Source organism: Callithrix jacchus, chromosome 2 (genome assembly GCF_049354715.1).
Source record: "Callithrix jacchus isolate 240 chromosome 2, calJac240_pri, whole genome shotgun sequence".
Lineage (NCBI taxonomy): Eukaryota > Metazoa > Chordata > Mammalia > Primates > Cebidae > Callithrix > Callithrix jacchus.
The window spans coordinates 23,458,668-23,486,583 of NC_133503.1; the positions used below are offsets into that span (position 1 = coordinate 23,458,668).

A 27,916-nucleotide genomic window follows, 5' to 3' on the forward strand; every position below is an offset into this window, starting at 1 on the left:
GGTCCAGATCACTTAGGGCTTCATTAGCCACCGTGAGGACTTTGGATTTCACTTTGAGCGGTTATGAAACTATGAGAGGATTCTGTACATAGGAGGGGTATGATTTAATTCACATTTAAAATAGATTACTGTGATAGATGAATGAATGGAAGATGCTCACCAATAAGGGGGCAATGAAACATCCCCCAATACTATAAGAAGTGGTAGATGGAGCTCCACAAAAGGAAAACTACAACTTCTCTCATCTTTTCATAGATCGTATTTTCTTAGAGACCATGAAGATTTTAAAATTCATCTCTTCATCAATTACTGCCTCACATTTTGTAGGTGCTCTCTGTTTTTTTTTTCCCCTGTCCTATATTAGGCCAGTTCTGTTCTTCTTCTTTTCTCAATGTATCAAATTTAAACACTAACTTGTGGTTTCTCTCTCTCAGTGTTGGGGCATGCGAGTTTTCTGTAGCTCACTGTGTTATCTTCTTTTGTTCCTAGGTCATTAGTGTTTTATCTGTCCTGACAAAGGGACAGGCACATGTGGGTCACTGCTGTCATCTTACTCTTAAATAGAAAAGCCTGATAAATATTTTCCTCCAGATGTTATCTAAGGTGCAAGGTCCTTAAATCACCCCAAATGTGAATATTTTCAAGGACCCACAAGAAAATGATGACCATATCCTCATTCTCCTTCCAGTTTGTACTTTCTTGTGGCCAGCACTGATTTTTATTTATTTTACAAAGTTGTAGGGGTTTCGGTTACATATCTTATTGGGGCTCTAGGTAGGGAGGGCTTTCTACCTGGAGCAGGATAATCATTGTGAGGAACATGTAGAAGCCCCCAAGGGCACCAGGAAGGAAGCTGCCGTTGGCCTCTGGCACATCAAAGGGAGGGTGTTCTTCAAAGGTCCCATTCCAGATGCTGTGACCTGAGAGGAGGCGAAACCAGGAATGAGACTGAGTCTCCACTAAGTCCTAAAATTGGTCAATGACACTAGCCCTTGACACATTCCTAGAAATGGGTGTGCTTTGGAGGACCCCTCCTTTTTCCATACAACATAGCTCTGTGTGTGTATACGTGTGTATGTATGTGTATGTGTTCATTTAGCTCTAAAGTGGTTCCTCATATGCATTTCAATCCCTTGATAGGCATCAAGTTTGTTTCACAGAGGAAATTGGCATGAGGATTACTTATGTTTTCATAAGTCTTGTTAAAAAGGAACTGGAAATGAGAAAGAAATACTTTTTCTTTTTTGTTCTGTGGTGCACACTTTTTTGCATGGGTGGGGTGCCTTGAGAGACCTCTCCCCTAGTCCCGTCTTATCCCATCTAATGCCCATCTACCTATCCATCCTTCCATTCATTCATTTTTCTATCCATTAATCTATGCATGAATCCTTCTATCCACCCACCCATCTACTCACCCATCTATCTATCCATCCATCCATCCATCTATCCATCTCTCTATACACCCATCCATCTTCCCTCCCTCCCTTCCTTCCATTTTTCTATTTATTCATCTATCCATTCATCCATCTATTCACCCATCTACTCATCCAGCCATCCATTCATCCATCCATCAACCCTTCCATCCACCCACCCATCTACCCATCCATCCATCCTTCCATTCATCCATTTTTCTGTCCATTCATCTATCCATTTATCCATCCACCCACCCATATATCCATCCATTCATTCATCCATCTTTCCATCTATCCATCCCTCCTTCCATTCATCCATTTTTCTATTCATTCATCTATCAATTCATCCACCCATTCACCAATATACTTACCCATCTATCCATCCATCAATCCCTCCATCCACCCACCCATCTACTCACCTGTCTATCCTTCCATCCATTTTTCTGTCTATTCATCTATCCATTTATCCATCTATCTACCCATCTACTCATCTATCCATCTATCCTTCTATCCTTCCATCTATCCATCCATTCTTCTGTTCTTTCATTTTTCTATCCATTCATCCATCTACCCATCTACTCACCCATCTATCCCTCCATCAATCCCTGCATCCACCCACCCATCAACTCATCCATCTATCATCTATCCATCCATTCATCCTTCTATTAATCCATTTTCTATCCATCCATCCATCCATATACTCACCCATGTATCTATCTAAATATCCATCCACCCACCCACCTACCTGTTTACCCATTCATCTATCCATCCATCCATCCTTCTCTCTAACATTGATTAATTCAAGAAGTCAAGAAGTTAGTACTAGTTCTTGTCATTGTGGAGTTTTCTTCCAAATTAGGGAGCCAGACATAAAAGGACAAATCACATACGGTATGAGAGGTGTAATAGCAGAGCCTGGAATGCTGTGAGAGCCCATAGCAACAGCACCAGGTACAGACTGAACTCTGTTTCCTTATCTGCAAAGGAGATACCAACACCCATTATCTGAGGATTATGTAAGGTGAAGTGCATCCAGCACCTGTTATAGAGCTCACTAAACCTCAGTGTCCTTATCTGTTAAATAGTAATAATACCTTCCCTACAGAGTTACTGTTAGAATATCCTCATGTTTAAAATATTCTCAGCTCCAAGAATTATAGAGAATAAAAGGCATAGGGGATGTTGCAATCCTCAAAGATGCTTCCTTGCCCAGGAGGTTGGGCCAAATGCCATCATACCTAGCAGAAGAAAGGAAACTTACAAACACAAAGCTATTTATATGAAGTTAGTATTATAAAGCAGATAACTAAAGACCAAACACATGGCACAGAGTAAGGGCCACTGGCCTTTATGGGAGTAAGACAAGAGCATGGGAAAGGCCTGAGAAGGCTGCATGGAAGAGGGGGACTTGAGGGGGTCCTGGAGCCCCCACGGGTGTTTGGGTGGTCAGGAAGGCCAGGGCAGGGTATACTGGGTGAGGAAAGAAGAGACACCACTTTTACAAAATCAAAGTAAGCATGTGGTCAAGAACTGTGGGATAGTGCTAATTTGAGAGATTTCATCTTCTATAGGGCTGTGCTTTAATTAGGCACCAACACACTCCTGTGTATGAATTGTTATCTCAGAATAGAATTCTGACCCTCCCCCATGATCTTTCTTCATTTCTTTATTGTTTTGGGGAATCTGCCAAGCAGATTCTGGTTTGCCTGTGCCTTATCTCACCCTGTGACCTTTTAATCATTAACTTTCTTTCTCTGGAGACACAGTGAGATGATCTCAAATGTCCTTTTCACTCTGCTATGCCCTGAAAAAACCCTGTTCTGAAGCAAAAGCAAAGTTCCTGCAGCATCTTGGGGACACAGAGGTGGCCACATAGGTTGAGGGGAGGGTGGGAGTGAGACAATGTCTTGTTTCCTTGCTTCCCCTCCCCAGGTGCTCTCCTTACAGCTGTGAGACAGCCTCAAGCGAAGTGCTATTAGACACACCTGAGAACTCCAGGCCACCCACAAGGCTCAATCCCATCATCATCACTATAGTGGCACACATCTATTCATCCATCTATCCATCTATCCATACAGTCTCTCTGAGCCCCCAGGAAGGGCTCAACTTTTCAGATACTATGTTTCTAACAACAGCAACGGGTACGATTTCTGACTAAGGCAAGTAAACAGCAAACACCACTGCTGCTCATTGGTTTGGGGTCTGCGTGGTTCTGGACTCAGGACATGAGTTTTTCTCTTGATTGTCCCTGGTTCTTTTTGGGATCTCCTTTAGCATCCTGAGAACCATTCTTAGAATAAGACTATGGATGGGGCAGGGGAAGTGTAGGCCCCTCTTCACCTACACTCTGAGGATCAACTTAAAGGGCTCCAGATCACTCCTGTCTCCACCTCTCATGGTGCTTCTCACTCAACTTGGGCCATAGGCTGGCTCTGCTAAGGTCTCCATTTTTGGTCTTACTCTTGCCACACCCAACAGCCAACTGCTCCTCTGCACAAAATGATTTTCCTTTCTGCCTCTGTGCTTTGCTTGTGATTTTCCTGTGGCTGAGAGTGGCCTCTCTGGTTTTGCTCACAGTGGCCTGCCCTGTCCAGCCCCTGCACTTGGCTCTGCCACCCTCCTCCTCTGGCAAATGTCTACTCTGCTTGAGAATCAGCTCTAGAAGCTACCTCTTCAAGAATTATAAAGGTGGGCCCAATGATGTAATCACAAGTGTCTTGTAAAAGGCAGGGAGAGCTACTGCTGCAGATGAGGAGAGGGAAATGTAGGCAGTGATTGGGGTGGGGCACTCTGAAGGTGGAGGAAGGAACCACAAACTAAAGACTACAGGCAGCCACTAGAAACTGAAAAAGAAGAGGAATGGATCCTTCCCTCAGAGCCTTCAGGAGGAACCAGCACTGCTGATAACTTGACCAGTGGTCTCCAACCTTTTTGGTACCAGTGACTGGTTTTGTGGAAGATAATTTTTTCACAGTTAGTAGGGAGGGGGAGATGGTTTCAGGATTCAAGTGCATTACCTTTATGGTGCACTTTATTTCTATTATTACATTATAATATATAATGAAATAATTATACAACTCACCCTAGTGAAATAGGTGGTAACCCTGAGCTTATTTTCTTGCAACTAGATGGTCCCATCTAGGGGTGATGGGAGACGGTGACAGATCATCAGGCATTAGATTCTCATAAGGAGCACACAACCTAGATCCCTCCCATGAGCAGTTCACAGGAGGGTTTGCGCTCCCGTGAGACTCTAACGCCACTGCTGATCTGGCATGATCTCCAGAGATGTAACATAATAAATTTGTGTTGTTCTAAATCACTGTGTGTTCATGTTTTGAAACAAATACAGTCCCGGTGTGCAGCCCAGTATGAGTGGAACGGATTGTGTTACTGATTTGTTTCTCCTCCTTGCTAGACTATGAGCTCTTTGAGGACCAGTCCTATGACTGATTCATCTTGTTTTCCTCCCATGCTGTGAGAGTGCCTGTGTTCAGTAAATATTTCTTGAGCAAATAAATACTGGATGATATTAACAATAGTTAAATGCACATACTACTTTCAGGAGGTTTTCTCTTGCCTTTTCCATTCACTGGCATCCCATTGAAGTAGGCAGGGTAGGCTTTACATTTTATTAGCCCTACTTTACAAGTGAGGAAACTTGCCCAAAGAAATCGATTACTGTGTTCTTGTTCTTTCCAGAACATCCCATACCTACAGCTCCAATAAGGCACATGAGGATGAGGATCCCAATGCAGAAGAAGATGTCTGTGTTTATGCGCCGCTCAATCTTGCTGCGTTTGTACCGGGGGCCGCTGTTGTTCAGCATGGCTTTTGTCTCATGGCCTTTGAGAGAAAATGAGGAAATCAGTCCCTTAGCTGCCTCTGTCTTAGACCATTTCCTCAGCTCTTCTCACAGGAGCTTAATATAGAAGAGAGGATCCACTCTTTTTTTTTTTTTTTTTTGGACAGATTCTCACTCTGTTGCCAGGCACCAGGCTGGAGTGCAGTGGCACAATCTTAGCTCACCGCAACCTCCACCTCCCAATTCAAGCAATTCTCCTGCCTCAGCCTCCCAGGTAGCTGGGACTACAGGCACACGCCACCATACCCAGCTATTTTTTTGTATTTTTAGTAGCAATGGGGTTTCACCATGTTGGCCAGGACCTCATGATCCTTTATCTCCTGACCTCATGATCCGCCTGCCTCAGCCTCCCAAAATGCTGGGATTACAGGCTTGAGCCACTGTGCCCGGCCCAAGGATTCACTCTTTAGCCAGAACTTGCCCTGCCTCAGCAGGTTGCTGAGAACAGCTATAGAGGCCTCACATAATTGACCAGCAGCTACTTAGCAAGCATCCCCTACATGCGTGCCAGACACTGCGGTGGGCATTGACAGAGCTCCCATGCGCAGGCTGTGCCCTGCAGAACTCTAGAGAGTAGTCCTCATTCTGTAGTTGCCAAAGATTTGTAAGTTTATTATGAACAGAGTTCTGGCAAATGATAGTAAGCTGTCTTAAGGAAGGACTGCCCTTTTCTAATTTACACAAAGGTTCTGTTCTGCCTGTTACGGACTAGCAGTGGGATACAACAGCAAGACATAGGATTCCCATTCTAGTGAAGATATGCAAGAATACAGAAAGGATAGGCATCATTATTACTAAGTCCTGTGACATCATTAATACACAGTAAACCAAAGGCCAAGGTGGATAAGAGATGGTGTTGGAAAGCCTGCTCAGGGAAAGCTTCTCCAAGGAGATGATGCTGAAGAAAGGCCTGAAGGGAGAGTGGAGTTTGCTGCAGTGTTTTAGGCTGGGGAACCGTATGTGTAAAAGCCCTGTGGTAGGACAGTGCCTGGGACCAGTCGTTTCCCTACTTGAATCTTTGGTCATGCCTAAGTTGTTGGTGTTGCCTGAGCAAGAGTCGTAAGAACCAAAGGTCCCCACCTCGGCACTAACCCTGGGCAGCTCCGCTCCATGTTGTAGTTTTGCATACAATTTTGGTCAAAGAAAGGATGACAAAGTTTGAAAACTACCAATCTCTTCCAGTCACCTTCCTTCCCAACAGGGGAAACTGAGGGCTTGAGGGTAAAAAAGATCTGCCCGAAGTGAAAGAATATGTCAACATCAGAGTCACATTGCAAACCTAAGATTCAGATTGCCAGTGTATTTCTTCTTCCACCAACCCCCGGGACCCAAGGTCACACACCTAAGAGCTGAGAGTCAAGCGGAGACTTTGTCTTTAGACAGAGCCTCTCCTTTGGGGCTGCTGAATGTTAGCTACAGTGCCAGACTCCTCAGCAGTCAAAGTAAAAAAAAATGCCAGTCACGTATTTTCTGTCCAAAATTAAAGAAAATCAATACATCATCTCCAAAAGCAAATGGCTTTAATGTTGTTTAGGTGGTTGCCTTGTGGATTTAAAGTAGCAACGAAACAGGAGGAGTGAACAAACTCTAGGCTTCCAAAATCAGACTCAAGTTGCTGCAGTTGAGTGTGTGTGTGTGTGTGTGGTCAGGGGGGTGGTGTTCCAGCAGCACTCCTGGGCCTGTAGTCTCTCTGCCTGCCTCTCAAGCTCACTCCATTCAGGGATCCTGGGACTATCCCCTTCACCCACCTGATCCTTGCCTTCCGAGAGCCCTCCACTCTTTTGGAAAGAGTTGGGTTCAAGGGGAGGCAGTATGGGACAGTGGATAAGAGTGTGGGCTCTAGAGTCAGACAGAGGTCAGCTCTGTGGATACCTGACCTTGGGTTACAGAGAGTCCAACTCAGTAGACATGTGAACTTGGGTGAGTGAACCTCTTCGTACTTCAATTACTCATCTGACAAATGGGAGAAGATGGTGGTGTCTGAAGTGGAAAAATAAATCAATATACACAAAGTACTAAATCAGTTTCGGTACACAGTTGGGACTCAATGTTTGCTGTCAGGAGCATATACTTCTACACTGAACCTATTTCTTCTGTAAATCTCACCTTGGCCTTTTTAGGCCTTTGATTCTGAAGCCCTGTTTTGTTTACTGATAATGTCGAGGAAGAAATGAGAATTCTGGACCGTTGCTCTCAATCCAGAGTGATTTTTCTCCCCAGAAGACATTTGGCAACATCTTGAGAAATCTGGGATTGTCTGACTTGGTGACGGGTGCTAATGCATCTTCTGGGTAGAGGGCAGAGATGCTGCTAAATACCCTACAGGACAGACCCTGTCACAAAGAATAGTATGGACCAAAATGTCAGTGGTGCCAAAGATGAGAGCCTCCGCTCTAGATAATAAGTGGTATCTTTTCTCATATTTTGGAGGGCCTGATGTATTCCAACTGTTGTATTAGGCCCTTTACACAGATAACCTCATTTGAACCTTATAAAGCTACAAAATAGGAACTATTAGTCCCTCTTGCATTGAAAGATCAACCATCTTATTTAGGAATATGCAGAATATGAATGGATTTGAACCCAAGGCAGCCTGACTAGCCAGAGCCATGGTTAACACTCCACATCTGCCACCTTATATACCACTCCCATCACCTACTTATGTTTCTTCTTTATTTCTATTCAGGCAGAGTAGCAAAGCTCAAAACCTATGTGGCTATTAGTACTGTTTTCTTTTTTAGTAGAGTGGAGATTGCTGGAGTGTTCATTTTTAATAGATTTACCAGATGCTGTTGAACTCCATTGCTAAAGACCTTTGAAATAAGTCATTTAAACTGACAAATATAATCCCCCTCTCCTAAATTAGGGAAACCTAGCTAGATTGTGACATTATTTTTCAAAAGACCTGTTTCTCCTTGACAATCCCAAAGAGTAAATCTTATGGTAGATAGATATTTAAATGCTCTTCTATGTCCATCAGAAGTGGGGTTCTATGGAGACCAAAACAAACCAAACAAAAAAGCAAATAAGCAAAGTATTCCAAAGTGTCCCAGTGAATGGAAGACTCAGAAGAAAACACATTCTGGAGTTTTCCAGCAAAGGTAGACACTCCAGAGAGACCGTGTTTTCTCTGCTGTGGCAGAAGTCTTTAGGTTCATGTAACAGCAGGTGCACTGAGTACCTAGGAGCGCTGGCATTAAAAACTAGAGATACAGCAGTCTCAAGACTGCCCTCCAAGACTTTAGATTTCACTGTGAGAAGAGCTACGTTATCTTTTTTCATTGGAAAGCAGAATCAAAGTAGGAAGGACAGATAGGCCTCCATATCTGGAGTCATAAAAATAAATAGTAAAGATAATAGTAAAGACGTAACTACAAAACAACTAAAACCCACTGAGCCCTCACTTTGCTATGGGCAGTGCTGAATGCTTTTCATGTGCTGAGTAATTTGATCCTTACAAACACTCTATGAGGCAGATACAAATATTCTCCCCACTGTACAAATGAGGAAATTGAGGCTCCAAAGGGGAAGTCGTTAAGTTTGGTGAGGTTATTCCACAGGCTCAAGAAGATACACTTTATTCTGGCTTTAGTTAGTAGCACAAAATCATTGGGATGATTGAGTGTGAATCCCTTTCCCTGTCTTGTGCAGATGAGTGATATTAACTTGGAATCTCATTATGTCTCCTGCAGACTGAGTGAACTACTGTCATTCCCAGCCTCCATTTGCTTAGCTGAGAAATGGGAAGTTACATGAGTAAATGGGAAGTTACTGTGAACTGTTGTCAGTTTCCACTGACTGATGATGGATTTGGAGGAGGGGATGGAGGAGGAAGGATAAAGGAAAATTCAGACAAAAAAAACTACCCAGAGACAATGACCTGCATAGATGACAATGCCAACAGCCACCTCGGTGTTTCTGATGGTGCAGCCTCGAAGCAGAAGACTCTCACAGCCAAATCCAGTCCTGGTCTTGTCAGGATGCTCCCTGGAGATGATGAATAAAAGACAGGAGGTTGGGTGGCCTCTCCGTTCTGTCACTGGGTAGTGTCACAGAACTAGAAGTGGTGAGTGACATGATCCTTCTTCTGTTTTTCAGAAGAGAGATGGTAGCTCAGAATCTAATCTCCTTCATGTTCAAGGGCCGATCTCATCACACTGCTCCTAGGAGGCCTGGGTGGGAGCTAGACTATTAGAAGGGAATTGTCCACCCTGAAAAAATTGCCATTTACCAACATAAAATGCAGAACTCTACTGAAAAAGTCTTGGCTTCAATTCTCACATTCAAAATGTTTTTAGACTGGTTGCAGTAAAGAAGCCAGCCCAAACCCACCAAAAGCAAGATGGTGATGAGAGTGACCTCTGCTTGTCCTCACTGCTACACTCCCGCCAAAGCTATGACAGTTTACAGATGCCATGACAATGTCAGGAAGTTACCCTATATGGTTTAAAAAGGAAAGAAACCCTCAGCTTTGGGAATTGCCCTTGCCTTTACCAGGAAACAATGAATAATCCATTCCTTGTTTAGCATATAATCAAGAAATACCCATAAAAGTGGGCAACCAGCAGGTCTTGGGGCTGCTTTGCTATGGAGTAACATTCTTTTATTCCTTTACTTTCTTAATAAACTTTAAAAAACAAACAGACAAAATTGTTTTGGGGTAAAGTGCAGGGAAACTGGCTTCTGGCCTTAGGAAGACTGGCAGCGTTCACATGCTCACTGTCCACTCAGCTTCTGGGGACCAGAGCTGCACATGCTGAACTTCCAAGTCCATAGGAGCCTCCAGGTAGTCTTGCTTCTCATACCATGGGACAGGTAAGAATGGTAAAGTAAGGAAGGGCAGGTCGTGGGTGTCTCTCATTCCGAGCCACATCACTCACTTGGCCTCTCTCCTGTAGCAGCTCTGACTTGCTCAATAGCTTATAAAACAGACCTCACAGGAGTGGCCCTTTGCCCAATTTATTGGGAGGCAGATCCTAAATGTAGAGATAGTTTCTTCCTTCTTCTAGCCTCAGGGAACACTGCAGTTTTCCACCTCACACTAGAAACTTATGAATCCAATCCTCCACTCTAGTCATTACCTGGGGCCTGGCCTTTACTCTATCCTGATGCTGTGCCTTTGAGATTTTCAGTAAGCTTAAATATAATTTCCAAAAACATTGGGGCAAACAGAAAAATAATAATCTGAACTCTTAGAGCTTTTTTTTAAACTTATAATTCTTTAATACTTCTTATCACTAAGTCCAGTTATAAACCTTTTCCACTCAACCCTCATGACAACCTTGTAAGCTAGGGCATATTATCATACCCACTTTATAGACAGGAAAACTGAGGCAAGTTCATAAAGCCAGGAAATGGCAGAATGAGAATTCAAAACTAGTCTGGCCTCAGAGTGCGATACTGTCACTCAATATTCCTTTTAATGCCAATGATTCCTCACTGTGTTTATAAACTACGTTTACTTACACAATTTTGTTTGGCTCTTTGCAGGTCTGGGAAGTTAGCAGGGTGATTATTTTTACTTAAGAAAAAAATGGAAGCTCAGAGTGGCTGAGATTTTTCCAAGGCTATATGCTTACTACATGGGACATCCTAAGACCAGGGAATCTAGGTCCCAGACACCCACCCTATTGAGATTTTCACTACATTAGGATACCTAAAGTACTGTCCCACTCACACTAAATCAGACAGTCATTTCTATTTTCAATTCTGCTGAATATGTCAAGGAAGATGTTTCATTTCATGCTGGTATATTCTTGACCCTATTCTAATGTTTGTCTATCCTACTTTTTAATGCAAAGAATGCTATAGCAAATAATAATTTGTACTTAGAATATAACTGTTTTGATTTCATTGTATTAATTTTTACCTTTTTTAATATAGCAAGTGATCCTGGTTTCCCATTGGGCCCAGTGATATAAATTTTCCTTTTCAAATAAATTTTAGAAAAAGGTAATTAAAAACCTGGTAGATAAGATAGATTTTACTGAATACGATAAAAATCATAAAGGTGGTCTAAGAATGACTGAGGTTCGGGACCCACCATTGTTCCCTCTGTATATTAAGGAGGCGGCTGGCTGTGGATTTAATATTGGACTAATGAATCTTGCTTGCCTCACTGTCAGTAACTTGTGGTTTCAAGAATGATTTTACAATGTTCTCAAGTGATAGCATATGGGAGAGGCTCCTACTTCTCTTAGTTGTAATGTTCCTTTTTCAAAGAACAGTAGAAAAGGATTTGCTATCTTATAGCTGCTGTCTATTTAGTGCCCTTGGTTTACAAGAATGCTCTATTATATTTTTTCTAGACTAGCATTTCTCAGCCTTGGTGCTATTAAAATTTTGGACTACACAATTCTCTGCTGGGGCTGGGGATGCTGCTGCTATGTGCTGTAGCATCCCTAGCCTCTACCTACTCAATGCCAACAGCACTTTTCCCCAGTTGTGGCAAGAAAAATGATTTCAGACATTGTCAAATGTCCCGTGGTTGGAGTGGTGATGGTAGTGGTGGTGGTGGTGACGGTGGTGATTGTCCCTGGGAGAACCACTGCTCTGTAGAGATTCTTTTGTTCAAAAGTCACATTTTCAAATCTGACACCCCTAAACTTCAAATAGATCATTAAAAGCTATCCAGCCTATGTGGCCTCAAGGAGCTTCTAAATTAATGAGACTCCCAGAAGCTTCTGAGAAACCCAGAGGCATCGGACCAGTGGGTTTGCTCAGGAAGAAGGTGCAGACCATCTGTGGGTGCCAGGCCTGAGGGTGTTCTCCTTGCTAAGTGCAGCAAGGATATGGGAGCACAGCAAGGAATTCTCCTTCATTCCATGGGTTAGCTACTCAATTGCCCAACTGGACCCTAGGACTCATCCATGAGTCCCAGGCAGGTGGAGGAAGGTCAGGTCTCCCAGAGCAGCAACCAGGAAGAGGAGGTGCTGGGGTTGAATGAAGCTGGGAGAGTTCTGTCCTGGAATCTGTCTGAGAGGGGCAGGCTGGAGCCCAGGTTGAAAGTTGAGAAAGCCTGGCTCTTGGCCTGAGCTGTTCAGGGGAGAAAGGTCCTAGACAGAAATCTAGCAATGAGGCTGTTCTCTAAGAGGATATGGAGAGTGACTCGAGGCATGAATGATTTGGGATCAATCAAGTTCAAATAGCTAAGGCACAAGGGACGCCTTTCTCTTCAGATCAGGTAACAGCCTTTACTTCTCCTCTGTCTCAAAGTCCTTTTCTGAGGACCTCAGGCCCTTCTCTGCCTGTCTCCTTCTGCTCACTCTGTATTTTAAAAGTAATTTGCCTATAAAAGCTACAGTTTCTCTGGTATTGTTCTTTTTGTTTCTCCTTTCTATTTCTCTTCATGATATCCCACATAACCTGAGGACACATGGGCAGAGGAAAGCAAAGACAGCTGCATTTCAGGGAGCTGCTAAGCCTCATTCCAAGCCCTGGAGAAGCTGGTGTAACATGGCTGAGCTCCTCAATGAATGGCTATGAAAAGCACATGGGGGTTGGAGTCAAAAGACCCCATATGAGTCCTAGCTTTGTCTTGTACCTGCTGTGTGACTTAATGAATAAAGTCTCAGATCATCATAATCCAAGGCACGATATTCACGCTCTGGGGTTGTTGTGAAGATTATGTGAGATAATGCTCTCTGGAAGTCCTCTAAAAGCTGTTAAAGCAAGCTTGTTCGACCCACGGCCCACATGTGGCCCAGGGTGGCTTTGAACATGGCCTCACACAAATTCATAAACTTTCTTTTTTTTGAGACTGAGTTTCGCTGCTGTTACCCAGACTGGAGTGCAATGGCACGATCTTGGCTCACCGCAACCTCCGCCTTCCGGATTCAAGCAATTCTCCTACCTCAGCCTCCTGAGTAGCTGGGACTACAGGCGTGCACCACCATGCCCAGCTAATTTTTGTACTTTTAGTAGAGATGGGGTTTCACCTTGTTGACCCGGATGGTCTCCATCTCTTGACCTTGTGATCCACCCGCCTTGGCCTCCCAAAGTGCTGGGATTATAGGTGGGAGCCACCGCGCCCAGCCAAATTCATAAACTTTCTTAAAATATTAGGAGTTTTTTTTTTTTCTCATTGGCTATTGTTAGGGCTAAGTGTTTTTTATACGTAGCCCAAGACAATTCTTCCAAAATGGCCCAAGGAAGCCAAAAGATTGGACACCCCTGTAGAAAAGCATTGTATAAGGGCATTTACTCACATCTGTTACTATGGCTCTTTATTTTGTGAGACTAGTGGTCTGATATGGGAGCAGAATCACAGTAAAATTCTTAGACTGAACCAAAGTTGAGGAATAAGAATAACAATTATCCTAATAGCAGAAGCCACTGTTAACTGAATATTTCCTCTCTACCAGTTGCTGCTATAAGGGTTTTGTTTATGCTAAGTCACTTAATCTTAGACAAGAAAAATCCTTTGATATCGATATTATAATTTTATTTTTTAGATGTGGAAACAGGCTCAGAGAGGTGAATTAATTTACCCAAGTTCACATAGCTTATAATTTGCAGAACCCCTGTTCCAACCCAGATCTGCCAAATTCCAAAGTTATTGTTCTTACTTACAATGCAATACAGGCACTTAAACAAATGATCTTCATTAATTCATATTCACCTTCCTGAATCAGAGCACAATCTTGATTTTGATGCTATTTTACAAAGGTTTTGTTGTTGTTTTGTTTTTTCTTGATAAAACACTGGTGAATTTAACCCTGCAAGATAATTATCATTCAACAACAACAACAAAAATAGAAAGTTTCCCAATTTAAAATTTCTCTAGTCCTTCTTTATCGATAGGATAAACACAAAACATAAAATTCCTCAGGATGAAGATATTTATCTGTTTGATCATTTCTAGACAATATATTTTCTAGCTGCAGTGGAGATATTTACTAGCAGCACGGAACATGAGATACTTACATATAACCCTTAAATTTGTTGAGGTGGTTGTTGGGTTTCTCACACACGATGGTATTGTGGAAAAGCTCTGGTTCGAACTGTATCTCCTGTGAGAGAGAGCACTCTGTGAGGTTATTCATTCAGAGGGATCTAGTCTTAATAGGATCATTGGGAGAGCTAATCACTGTTAGAACCATTGCAAATAAGGTAATCCCTGCTTTGTCACACTCTGATAGTTGTACTGTGTCAGAAAAAAAGAATTAAGCCCTCATTAAGGAAGAGAAAGCAAATGCCAGTGAAAAGTTTGATGTAGAACAGAGGGAGGTTACTACCCTGACTGCATTTCTCTGACCTGCCTGGGTCTGGGGCTGTAGCTCAGATCTAATAGAACTCACTGCAATGATGGACTGTTTTGAGTCTGCATTGTGCTACAGTATGTGCCACTAATCACATGTGGCTATTGAGCCCTTGAAGTTTGGTAGTTTGACTAAGGAATTGTTTTCTTAAAAAATTTAATTTGATTTTAATTAATTTAAACTTAAATAGCTACATGTGGCTAGTGGACACCACAGAAATAGATGGTTAAAAAGAAGGCATTATAAATCTTACCACATAGAGAGATCCACAGCTAAAATGCTTGTGCATGTAATATGTCCAGGGTTTTACAAATACATATTCATTACCCAGGCATAGTGGCTCACACCTGTAATCCCAGCACTTTGGGAGGCTGAGGTAGGAATCACCTGAGGTCAGAAGTTTGAGACCAGCCTGGCCAACATGGTGAAACCCTGTTTCTACTAAAAATATAAAAATTAGCCAGGCATGGTGGTGCGTGTCTGTAATCTCAGCTACTTGGGAGGCTGAGGCAGGAGAACTGCTTGAACCTGGGAGATGTAGGTTGCAGTGAGCTGAGATCGCACCACTGCACTCCAGACTGGGTGGCAGAGCAAGATTCTGTTTAAAAATAAAGAAATATATATATATATATATGTGTGTGTGTGTGTGTGTGTGTGTGTGTCCACATCCACATATATTTGTATAGGTATATACATGTGCATTTATATATTTTAACAATGAAATTCAGTGCTCATAAATCTTGAACATTTTCACCTTATTGAATTTTTCTATCTTTATTAAATATGCACAGAAACCTACTGTATAATATGTGGCAGGCCAGGTCTCACTAATGCAGGCCTCCATTACAACTGTCCCAGCACTGAGTAGCCAGGTTAAACGTTAAAAGCTGATTGAGCCAGGGTCCTTATACAAAGGCTGGTGTGAAACAAAGATCCCAGCAAGGTTGCCTAGGCTTTTCCTGGGCCTTGAAGCGTGAGAAGATAACAAAGGAAGTCTTAACAGGAATTTTCAGGATTAAACAAGTTTCACTGGGGATCTGAAGAAGCTCCCCCGGCCTCCACAAACAAGTTTATCGGGGTCTAAAAGACTCCCTTAACACTTATGATTTAGCAGGAGACAAGATAAGGTAATCACTACAGCACCTAGACCTATTTAGATTAAATTTACTGAGGCTCCAGAAGTAAGTCTTTAGGACTCAGACGTTAGCTATAGATTAAAAGAAGTTAATCACTTATGTCTTTTGATGAATGCATGCTTACAGGGAGACATATAGCTCAGAAAGTAGATAAGCTTTAGAAAACTGTAATTTTGAGTTGGTTTTGGCAATAATTTCCAAGCCTTCTCCCTGTAAACTGGTTACAGAAATAAAAACTCTTTTCCTCCCCAGTTCATCTGCATCTCGTTATTGGGCCACAAGAAATAGCAGCCCAAACCTCAGTTTGGTCTAGGAACAAAATTGACCATATTTCCTTTAATCATTTCATTACTGAATATGTACAGTGTTTTAATTTGTTTTGCTATTATTATAAAAATGCTGTGAAAATAGTAGCTAATAGAACAAAATAAATAGCATTTACTGGACTCTTATTTCTGCCAGACACTGCAATGAAAATTTTATATATATTATTTATTTTCAAGCTTACAATCATTTTATGAAGCAGGAACTTCAATTTGCCTCTCTGTAGAGATGGGAAATCTGTGCCCACGTTCAAGCCTATTTAAATCTCATGGGCTGGGATTTCAATCCAAGTTCAACTGCAGACCTAAGTATTTTAAACACATTCTTGATTCTTTACTTTTTAAAGGAATTTCTGTTGCACAAGCTCTTTTAGTCCAATGGGGGTGAAACACAACTGCAGGTGGGAGAGCTTGCTTTCTGACCCTCGCCTACATTGACTAGTACTACTTTCAACTTACGAGCCTCTGTGTCTTCATTTGTAGAATGGGGCTAACATAACCTGCCCTGCCCATCTTACTTGTGCCTTGAAAAACAGAATCTTTGTGGAAAAGTGTTGAAACATGTAACATTCCACCCAAACAGAAGGCAGCAGTGCTAAAGGTGGGATTGGAAATGTTTTCCTCAGTAGATCTTTTAGCAAGGGGTGTGAGTTTATTACTGAAAGCTACAAGGTACAGCTGTTTAAAGGGGCAAATTGATTCGAAGAAATGATAGCATTTTCTGGCTTCGTGTAAATATACTGTCCATTGGATCTGAGGGGGTGCCAACATAAATAAACTCTCTACTCACTTGAAATAAATTACCCATCCAGGAGTTTCTAAAAATATGGCCCTTTTCCCTCCAGGTATTGATTCTTTCAGGGACAAACACTTGCCAAGCTCTGAGATGATGACCAATCACACTGTAATTTGTCAGCTACTTTCATGCCCCTGATTAAGTCGTGAGCTTCACTCCTGATCCACACACCACTCAGCTCAGCACTGGGTCTCTTTCTAAAATTTCTTTCTTTTTGCCCCACTCTGCTGACATCAGCGCTGGATCTCTAAATCCAAACTCATTTCAGATATAAACGGCAGCGGGGTCTGAGCACTAATGGTCCCTCTGCAATGCCCGGGAGACCGTGCTGCCAGTTTAATCACAGCCCCCAGGCCCCAGCAATGAAGTCTGACTCTTGTTCCTCTGTTGGGGCTTCTTAGCCACCTCCCTCCTGTAATGTCCCTTCCTGCTTCTGTGTTCTCCTTTCCTGCCAAGCATGGGACTTTGGTCCTCTGTCTTCCTTTTTTGTGACTTTGGTCCTCTGTCTTCCTCTTTTCATGAAGAGGTATCCTTGCTCTTTCCAGCTACGTGTCCCCTGGGTTCCTTCCTTCAGTTGGAGGAAGAGGGGCTGTGGAGAGGGGCACATGGGCCCTGCTTGCTTTTAAGGATTTGCTGTATTTCCCTCCAGGGCAGCTGTTGGGCCAGCCCAAGACACACAGAATTGCCCAGCCTTACAAACCTCTCAGGGCTCTTATTTATTTATTAATTTTTTTGAGACAGGGTCTCACTCTGTTACTCAGGCTGGAGTGCAGTGGTGTGATCACAGCTCACAGCAGCCTTGACTTCTCAGGTTCAAACAGTCTTCCCACCTCAGCTTCCTGAGTAGCTGGGACTACAGGTGTGCACCACCAGACCCAACTAATTTTATAAAATAAAATTTTATATATTATATATAAAAATATATATATATGTGTCTATAAATATATATGTTATATATGTATGTATATAGATATATTTTGTAGAGATGGGGGGTCTTACTATGTTGCCTAGGCTGGTCTCAAACTCTTGAGTTCAAGTGATCCTCTTGTCTCAACATTCCACAGTGCTGGGATTATAGGTATGGGCCAGGGTTCTTATTTTACACAGGAAAAGGTCAGTCCTTTCCAGAGAAGAGTGTGTGTCTCTGCCCACCTATCTAGGGTACTTACTATGTGCCAGGCACCTGTCATTCAGTTCTCACAAAAGCCTTAAGAGGTTTGGACAGATGTGCAGTTGGAGACTAAATTAAAGTGACTGTCTCATGGTTGGCAAGCAATAGAGCCATGATTGCCACTCACATCGTCGGAATCCAAAGTCACTGTTGTCGTCATCACCACCACCATCATCATCACCTTTTATTCCTCCTCTCCTGTTGTTATTCTGTAGCACTTACTGAATGCTTGTTGTGTACTAAGAATCAACTAAATATTTTATATATGCTATCTTCTTTGATTCTTACAATAATTCTATCAGGTATGTACCATTATTATCCCTATTTTACAGACAAAGGAATTGAGACTTAGGGAGAATCTGCAATTTCCCCAGTGCCATCCAGCCAGCAAAGCAGAAAAGCAGGCTTTAACCTTAGCTCCGCTTACTCTCTAAGAGTCTGCTCCTTAACCACAGTGATATCTGGATGCACGGAAGAAAGATGAATATTTAAGCTCTCCTCTTGGCCCTATTTCTTTATGTTCACTACTCAAGTCCTCTGAAGGACCCTATTTAATAAATGAATTCATTCTATAATATACAGAAAATATACAAAAATTACAGTGAATAAGTTTGCAATGTGTTACCTCTACTACATTTCCACTTTAAATTAAGTATCTACAAAGGGTACAGGTAAAAATTAAGGCACTATTTGGCCTAAAAGACATTAAAAAAAAATATATATATATTATTGCACTTTAGGTTCTGGGGTACATGTGAAGAACATACAGGATTGTTGCAAAAGTACATACATGGCAATGTGGTTTGCTGCCTCCATCCCCATCGCCTATATCTGGCACTTCTCCCCATGTTATTCCTCCCCAATTACCTAACCCTCACTGTCTCTCCCCTAGTCCCCACAATAGACCCTAGTGTGTGATGCTCCCCTCCCTGCGTTCATGTGTTCTCAATGTTCAACACTGGCCTATGAGTGAGAACATGTGGTGTCTGACTTTCTGTTCTTGTGTCAGTTTGCTGAGAATGATGGTTTCCAGGTTCATCCATGTCCCTACAAAGGAAAAAAACTCATCATTTTTTTATGGCTGCATAGTATTCCATGGTGTATATGTGCTACATTTTCCCTGTCCAGTCTATCATTGATGGGCAATTGGGTTGGTTCCAGGTCTTTGCTATTGTAAACAGTGTCACAGTGAACATACATGTGCATGTGTCTTTATAGTAGAACGATTTATAATCATTTGGATATATACCCAATAATGGGATTGCTGGGCCAAATGGAATTTCTATTTCTAGGTCCTTGAGGAATCGCCACACTGTCTTCCACAATGGTTGAACTGGTTTACACTCCCACCAACAGTGTAAAAGTGTTCCTATTTCTCTACATCCTCTCCAGCATCTATTGTCTCCAAATTTTTTACTGATTGCCATTCTAACTGGCATGAGACGGTATCTCAATGTGGTTTTGATATGCATTTCTCCAATGACCAGTGATGATGAGTATTTTTTCATGTTTGTTGGTCTTATCTTTCGAAAAGTGTCTGTTCATATCATTCACCCACTTTTGAATGTGTTTGTTTTCTTCTTGCAAATCTGTTTTAGTTCTTTGTAGATTCTGGATATTAGCTCTTTGTGAGATGGGTAGATTGTAAAATTTTTTTCCCATTCTGTTGATTGCCAGTTCACTCTAATGATTGTTTCTTTTGATGTGCAGAAGCTCTGGAGCTTAATTAGATCCCATTTGTCTATTTTGGCTTTTGTTACCAATGCTTTTGGTGTTTTAGTTATGAAGTCCTTGCTTATGCCTTATGTCCCGAATGGCTTTGCCTAGATTTTCTTCTAGGGTTTTTATGGTGTTAGGTCTTATGATGGGTCTTTAACCCATCTGGAGTTAATTTTAGTGTAAGGTGTCAGGAAGGGGTCCAGTTTCTGCTTTCTGCACATGGCTAGCCAGTTTTCCCAACACCACTTATGAAGCAGGGAATCCTTTCCCCATTGCTTGTTTTTGTCAGGTTTGTCAAAGATCAGATGGTTGTAGATGTGTGGCATTGCCTCCGAGGCCTCTGTTCTGTTCCATTGGTCTATATCTCTGTTTTGGTACCAGTGCCATGTTGTTTTGATTACTGTAGCCTTGTAGTATAGTTTGAAGTTAGTCAGCATTATATCTCCAGCTTTGTTTGTTTTGCTTAGAATTGACTTGGCTATGCGGGCTCTCTTTTGGTTCCATATGAAGTTTAAGATGTTTTTTTCTTTTCCAGTTCTGTGAAGAGGATCATAGGTAGCTTGATAGGGATAGCATTGAATCTATAAATTACTTTGGGCAGTATGGCCATTTTCACAATATTGATTCTTCCTAACCATGAGCATGGAATGTTTCTCCATCAGTTTGTGTCCTCTCTTATTTTGTTGAGCAGTGGTTTGAAGTTCTCCTTGCAGAGGTCCTTTACATCCTTTGTTAGTTGAATTCCTAGGTATTTTATTCTCTTTGTAGCAATTGTGAATGGGAGTTGGTTCTTGATTTGGCTCTCTTTAAGTCTGTTATTGGTGTATAGGAATGCTTGTGATTTCTAAACATTGATTTTGTATTCTGAGACTTTGCTGAAGTTGCTTATCAGTTTCAGGAGATTTTGGGCTGAGACGATGGGGTCTTGTAAATATATAATCATGTCGTCTGCAAATAGAGACAATTTGATGTCCTCCTTTCCTAATTGAATACCCTTTCTTTCTTTTTCTTGCCTGACTGCTTTGGCTAGAACTTCCAATACTATATTGAATAGGAGTAGTGAGAGAGGGCATCCTTGTCTAATGCTAGATTTCAAAGGGAATGCTTCCAGTTTTTGCCCATTCAGTGTGATATTGGCTTTGGGTTTGTCGTAAATAGCTTCTATTATTTTGAGATACGGTCTATCCATACCTAGTTTACTGAGAATTTTTAGCACAGAGGGCTGTTGAATTTTGTTGAAGGCCTTCTCTGTATCTATTGAGATAATCATGTGGTTTTTGTCTTTGGTTCTGTTTATGTGGTGGATTACATTTATAGACTTGTGTATGTTGAAGCAGCCTTGCATCTCCGGATGAAGCCTACTTGACTGTGATGGATAAGCTTTTTGATATGCTGTTGCAATCAGTTTGCCAGTATTTTATTGAAGATTTTGCATCAGTGTTCATCATGGATATTGGCCTGAAGTTTTCTTTTCTTGTTGAGTCTCAGCCGGGTTTTGGTATCAGAACGATGTTTGTCTCATAAAATGATTTGGGAAGGATTCCCTCTTTTTGGATTGTTTGGAATAGTTTCAGAAAGTGTACCAGCTCCTCCTTGTATATCTGGTAGAATTCAGCTGTGACCCCATCTGAACCTGGGCTTTTTTTGGTTGCTAGGCTATTAATTGCTGCCTCAACTACAGCCCTTGTTATTGGTCTGTTCAGGGTTTTGACGTCTTCCTGGGTTAGGCTTGGGAGGGTATAAGTGTCCAGGAATTTATCCATTTCTTCTAGGTTTACTGGTTTATGTGCATAGAGTTGTTTGTAGTAATCTCTGATGGTAGTCCCTATTTCTGTGGAATTGGTGGTGATATTCCCTTTATCATCTTTTATTGCATATATTTGATTCTTCTCTCTTTTCTTTTTTATTAATCTGGCTAGTGGTCTATTGATCTTTTCAAATAAACCAGATCCTGGATTTATTAATATTTTGAAGGTCTTTTTGTGTCTCTATCTCCTTCAGTTCTGCTCTGATCTTAGTTATTTCTTGTTTTCTGCTAGCTTTTGAGTTTTCTTGATCTTGCTCCTTTAGCTCTTTCCATTTTGATGATAGCATGTCGATTTTAGATCTTTCATTGCTTCTCATATGGGCATTTATTGCTATAAATTTTCCTCTAGACACTGCTTTAAATGTATCCAAGAGATTCTGGTACGTTGTGTCTTTGTTCTCCTTGGTTTCAAAGAAGATCTTTATTTCTGCCTTCATTTCATTGTTTATCCAGTCAACATTCAAGAGTCAATTGTTCAGTTTCCATGAAGCTGTGTGGTTCAGAGTTAAGTTAATTTCTTAATCCTGAGTTCTAATTTGATTGCACCGTGGTCTGAGAGACTGTTATTATTTCTGTTCTTTTGCATTTGCTGAGGAGTGTTTTACTTCCCACTATGTGGTCAATTTTAGAGTAGGTGTGATGTGGTGCTGAGAAGAATGTTTATTCTGTGGATTTGGGGTTGAGGGTTCTGTAAATGTCTATTAGATTTGCTTGGTCCAGATCTGAGTTCAAGTCCTGGATATCCTTGTTAACTTTCTGTCTTGTTGATCTGTCTAATATTGACAGTGGAGTGTTAAAGTCTCCCACTATTATTGTGTGGACATCTAAGTCTCTTTGTAGGTAGTTAAGAACTTGCTTTATGTATCTGAGTGTTCCTGTATTGGGTGCATATATATTTAGGATCATTAGCTCTTCTTGTTGCATTGATCCTTTTACCATTATGTAATGCCCTTGTCTCTTTTGATCTTTGTTGGTTTAAAGTATATTTTATCAGAGACTAGGATTATAACTCCTGCTTTTTTTTTTGCTTTCCATTTGCTTGGTAAATCTTCCTCCATCCCTTTATTTTAAGCATATGTGTGTCCTTACACGTGAGATGGGTTTCCTGAATACAGCACACTGATGGGTCTTGACTTTTTATCCAAATTGCCAGCCTGTGTCTTTTGATTGGGGCATTTAGCCCATTTATATTTAGGGTTAATATTGTTATGTGTGAATTTGATCCTGCCATATTGATGCTAGCTGGTTGTTTTGCCCATTAGGTGATGTAGTTTCTTCATTGTGTTGATGCTGTTTACCATTTGATATGTTTTGGGAGTGGCTGGTACTGGTTGTTTCTTTCTATGTTTAGTGCTTCTTTCAGGAGCTCTTGTAAGGCAGGCCTGGTGGTGATGAAATCTCTCAGCAACTGCTTGTTCATAAATAATTTTATTTCTCCTTTGCTTATGAAGCTTAGTTTGGCTGGATATGAAATTCTAGGTTGAAAGTTCTTTTCTTTAAGGATGTTGAATATTGGGCCCCACTCTCTTCTCATTGTATGGTTTCTGTGGAGAGATCCGCTGTGAGTCTGATGGGCTTCCCTTTGTGGGTAACACGACCTTTCTCTCTGGCTGCCCTTAGCATGTTTTCCTTCATTTCAACCCTGGTGAATCTGACGATTATGTGCCTTGGGGTTGCTCTTCTTGAGGAATATCTTTGTGGTGTTCTCTGCATTTCCTGGACTTGAATGGTGGTCTGCCTTGCTAGGTTGGGGAAGTTCTCCTGGATAATATCCTGAAGAATATTTTCCAGCTTGGATTCATTCTCTGTCATATTCAGGTACGACTATCAAATGTAGATCAGGTCTTTTCACATAATCCCATATTTCTTGGAGGCTTTGTTCATTTCTTTTCACTCTTTTTTCTCTAATCTTGCCTTCTCATTTTATTTCATTGAGTTGATCTTCAATCTTTGATATTCTTTCTTCTACTTGGTCAATTCAGCTATTTAAACTTGTGCATGCTTTGAGACATGCTTATGTTGTGTTTTTCAGCTCCATCAATTCATTTATATTCTTCTCTAGGCTGTTTATTCTTGTTAGTATTTCATCAAACCTTTTTTCAAGGTTCTTAGTTTCTTTGCATTGGGTTAGAACATGTTCTTTTAGCTCAGAGTACTTTGTTATTACCCACTTTATGAAACCTGTTTCTGTCAATTCATCAGACTCATTCTCCATCCAGCCTTGTTCCCTTGCTGGTGAGGAGTTACAATCCCTTGGAGAAAGAGAGGCATTCTGGTTTTGGGTGTTTTCATCCTTTTTGCACTGGTTTCTTCCCATCTTTGTGGATTTATCTACCTGTGGTCTTTGTAATTGGTGACTTTCAAATGTGGTCTCTGAGTGGATGTCCATTTTGTTGATGATTAAGTTATTTCTTTCTGTTTTTTACTTTTCCTTCTAACAGTCAGGTTCCTCTGCTTTAGGACTACTGGAGGTCCACTCCAGACCCTGCTAGCCTGGGGATAACCTGCAGTGGCTGCAGAACAGTAAGAGTTGCTGCCACTTTCTTCTTCTGTTATCTTTGTCCCAGAAGGATACATGCCAGATGTCAGCCTGAGCTCTCTTTTATGAGGTATCTCTTTGGATATATGGGGGTCAAGGAGCTGCCTGAGGAGACAGTCTGTCCCTTATAGGAGCTCAAGTGCTGAGCTGCAAGCTTTGTTGTTCCGTTCAGAGCTGCTGGGCAGGTACATTTAAGTCTGCTGCAGTGGAGCTCATAACCTCCTTTTTTCCCCCAGGTGCTCTGTCCCGGGAAGGTGGGGCTTTATTTATAAGTTCCTAATGTGCTGCTGTATTTTTTCAGAGATGCCCTGCCTAGCGAGGAGGTAGCCTAGTCACAGTCTGTCAGCAGAGGCATTACTGAGCTGCCGTGGGCTTTGCCCAGCTGCTGTGAGAACTTCCTTGTGGTTTTGTTTATAGAGATATAGTTAGAGCTGCCTCGGTAATGGTGGTGTGCCTCAGTAATGGCAGACTGTCTCTGTAATGGCGAACTCCCTCAGTAATGGTGATTGCCTTGGTAATGGTGGACTGCTTTGGTAATGGCAGAATGCCTTGGTGATGGTGGACTGCCTCAGCAATGGTAGATTGCATCTGTAGTGGTGTACTGGCTCGCACATCCTGGGTCCAGCTGCGCTTGATGTGAAACTCTCAATCCAGTGTTTGAGATTGCTAGTCTTTGTGGGGGTGGGACCTGCTGAGGCAGATCACCTGGCTCTGTTTCAGCCCCCTTTTTTTCAGTTGAATGGGTGACTCTGTCTCCCACGTGTTCCAGTCATCAGTTGAAATGGCACCCAGATTTGTTTGAGTTTTTGTGTGGAGACCTGCTGCACTGGCTGAAACAGCCATGCTGAAGACTCATGGCACTTTTCCACCCAGGAATCTCCTGGTCTGTGGGCAGTAAAAATTTGTTTGGAAATATGGTGATCACTCGCCCTTTGTGTTCTCATTGGGAACTACAATCCAGAGCTATTCCTATTTGGCCATCTTGGATTGTCCTCCCCAGATTTTTTTTTGAAAATTTTTATTTTTAGCCTTTAAGAATTTTTTTGGCTACTCCTTCTCTGAAGCCCACTCTAATCCCACAGAAGGTTCTACCTTAGCTAATCAGAATTGCTCCTTTTCATGTGCTGCCACCACTGCTGCTGTTTCCATTGAACACCTCTGTCTAGATCTGTGCATCCTCTGGTAGACTGTCAGCTTCCTCTGGGGCATCTCCTGTAATACCTTGTTTTTGCAGGCACACCATAAAGATGTGTCGAGGTAAGGTTAGTACTCAAGAGGGTGATGTTAGCCATGTATATTTTGAAAGGTGATAGGTGAGTAGATACAAAGCAGATCTCACTGTGAAGGCTGACTCACACAATAGAAAAAGTCCCAGGCACAGTCTGAATTTTGATTCATGGGAGTAGGACCACTTCTTGTGTGGGAAGCCTTTAACTCAACAAATAAAAAATGTAGTCAGAGTCCTCAATCCCACCTTGGGCCAGTCTAGTCTCCTGTTCACTCATGCCTGCATTCAAGCTTTTATTAACTATCCATTATAGAGCAGTCATGTGGGAGAGTAAGAAAGAATCAAAGAAAGGGGTGATAACACAAATCGATGATTGCTGCCGTAAGACAACTCAAGTTTCCCAGTCTGGCTCAGGTGTGTCAACAGTGGTATCTTTGAGAGCAAAGGAAACTGGGCCTGGTGCCAGGGCGTAATCACTCCCCGGGGTTGAGGTCCTCCTTGCTCACCTGTGTCCCATGTACAGCAAGCCTGCCATCTCAGGCTGGAATATATTCCATTAGCTAGAATAGGCCATTTTCCTTGTGGTTGCCTCAAGTTTTACTTTTCTAGGCTTATTTCCTTTTATCAGTCACAATTAATGATTGAATTCATCAGTGTGTGTGATTAAATAAATGTATGAATGATCTTTTGAAATTGTTTGTAATGGATAGCTTTTTTCTGGTTACTCATCTTCTGTTTCATCCTTTGTCTGTAAACTTTTGACTTCCTTGTGGGAAACTGCCTTTCAATTCTGGTTTATAACTGTGATGGGAATGTTAAGTCATGATGCCCTGCCCATTAAACTCTCCGGCTGTGGGGCTTTGACTTGAGTGGAATGACTCAAGGGAGGAAAAGAAAGAAGGAGACTGCAAAGGAATTTCTGTTACTGAGCTGTTTGGATAAGCCAGTGGTTCTTGATTGGAAGATTAAGCTACTGCAACTTGTCTACAAATCCCTTATATGCTCCCAAATGCTGTCTGTAGACAGAGTAAAAATAAGTCTCACATATGCATTTACCAGTATCTTTCAAATTTCTAAAGGAATTATTGAAATTAATAAATTGAAATTTCATTTACAAATTCACTAGATTCACCGTAGCTTTTGGTTTTATTGTATATTCTTAAATAATGGATATTGAAAGAACAACCTTTTTTTTTAATAGTCACAAATGGTCTTTTTTTTTTTTAATGGACCCCATAGACATATAGTTCTTACAGGATTAGAAGCACATCTTAGACCACTTTGAAATCCCTCTATGTCCATTATGAAATATCATTCAAGAAAGATTTTGTTGACTGAAGAAATGGAAGCCAACCAAACTCTTTCCTCAAGCATAGAAATAATTTATATATTTAGTTTTTACCAAGAGTCAATTATGTTTATGAAAAAGAAGAGTTAAATCTGTGACTGTCATGCTTTTGTGAAGCTCTTGGATTCTGTTTCTACATGATTCCCAGGCTAAAAGACTACCAAGGAGAACCACCACTACCTGGGGATAAGAACAACAAAATGGCAGCATTGACCCTCCTGTGTGGACTGCTCAACTGACTGTGCCAAGGAGTAGGGTTTACAGTGTAGGCCAACCATGCCAACCATGCCAACCATGCCAACCATGCCAACCATGCAAGGAAGCTACATAGGAGGTATGCTGCAACCTTGGAAGAACACTAAAGTTTTTTTCATTTTAAGTTATCAGTTGTCTAAATGGTGAAAGCAAATGTGCTTCACACCCCCCATGCTGAGCTAGGTGATTGAGGTTTTCTTCCTGGCATACAAATTAAGCAACGCTCTGATTTCTGAGAATCCCATCTGAAAACTACTGACACTTACTAGCATTTGATAACCTATATGCTTCCTGGTAGGTGAAGGTTCTTTTCAGGATAACCCATAACAGGGTGACTGGCAGTTACTTTCCTCTGGCTCTGGATGAGGAAATCATTTGCATATTCAATCACTCTAAAGGTCCCTGCCTGCCCTACTGATTCTCTCACAAAAGCAGGCAGATTGGGCTGGAGGGCTCCGACAAAGACTCTGTCTTAGGAGTTTTCATAGTTTGAGTTCCTTTTGGTCAAGTGGACAAATATTCTGTTTCCCAGTTGGGCTGACTAAAAGTAATCTTGAGATCTTGCTATGGCATTTCCCGAACATACAGGGCATGGACTTGCCAAGCAAATATGGAAATGGATGATTCTTCTGTCATTTCTAAAAGGAACTAATGGTTGGCAGAACTGTTAACAACTGTCTGTGTAATTCCCTGTAAGAGCATGCAGTCACACCCTGTATCTCTCTTGTTTACTCCTGGGCCCCCAGAGCATGCTACAACATTCAGCACATAGAAGGCTTTTAATAAATATTTGATGAATGAATGTGTGAGTGGTCTGATGCCTGAAGTATGAGCAGGTGCCACCAGATGGCCAGTGGTGCCTTAAGGGAGTATTGCACAGACAACCCTTTTCTGTACAAAGCTTTTCTTGCTGTGGATAACTGAAACACAAGATGATGATATGAGATCCAGTTTCATGCCTCATGTTTTGGCAAAAGAATTCACAAAGAAAAGAGTATAAATTTCAGTCCAGGAAACTATATTAAGTTGTTCATGGAAGATATGATCACGATGTGTC

At 41.7% G+C, this 27,916-nt stretch overlaps 1 protein-coding gene across 3 annotated transcripts in view; it reads right to left on the reverse strand.

Annotated features, from left to right (window-relative positions):
- Window positions 1–27,916, reverse strand: part of ATP10B (ATPase phospholipid transporting 10B (putative)) — a 313,434-nt gene that overhangs the window by 65,919 nt on the left and 219,599 nt on the right. For all 3 annotated transcript variants that reach the window (XM_008984453.5, XM_008984460.5, XM_008984480.5), the window contains 4 exons: window positions 14,203–14,288; window positions 9,158–9,264; window positions 5,127–5,258; window positions 793–920 (listed from right to left, as the gene is read on the reverse strand). In XM_008984453.5, coding sequence (XP_008982701.4) covers window positions 793–920; window positions 5,127–5,258; window positions 9,158–9,264; window positions 14,203–14,288 — 453 coding nt within the window. The remainder of the gene's footprint in view (window positions 1–792; window positions 921–5,126; window positions 5,259–9,157; window positions 9,265–14,202; window positions 14,289–27,916) is intronic.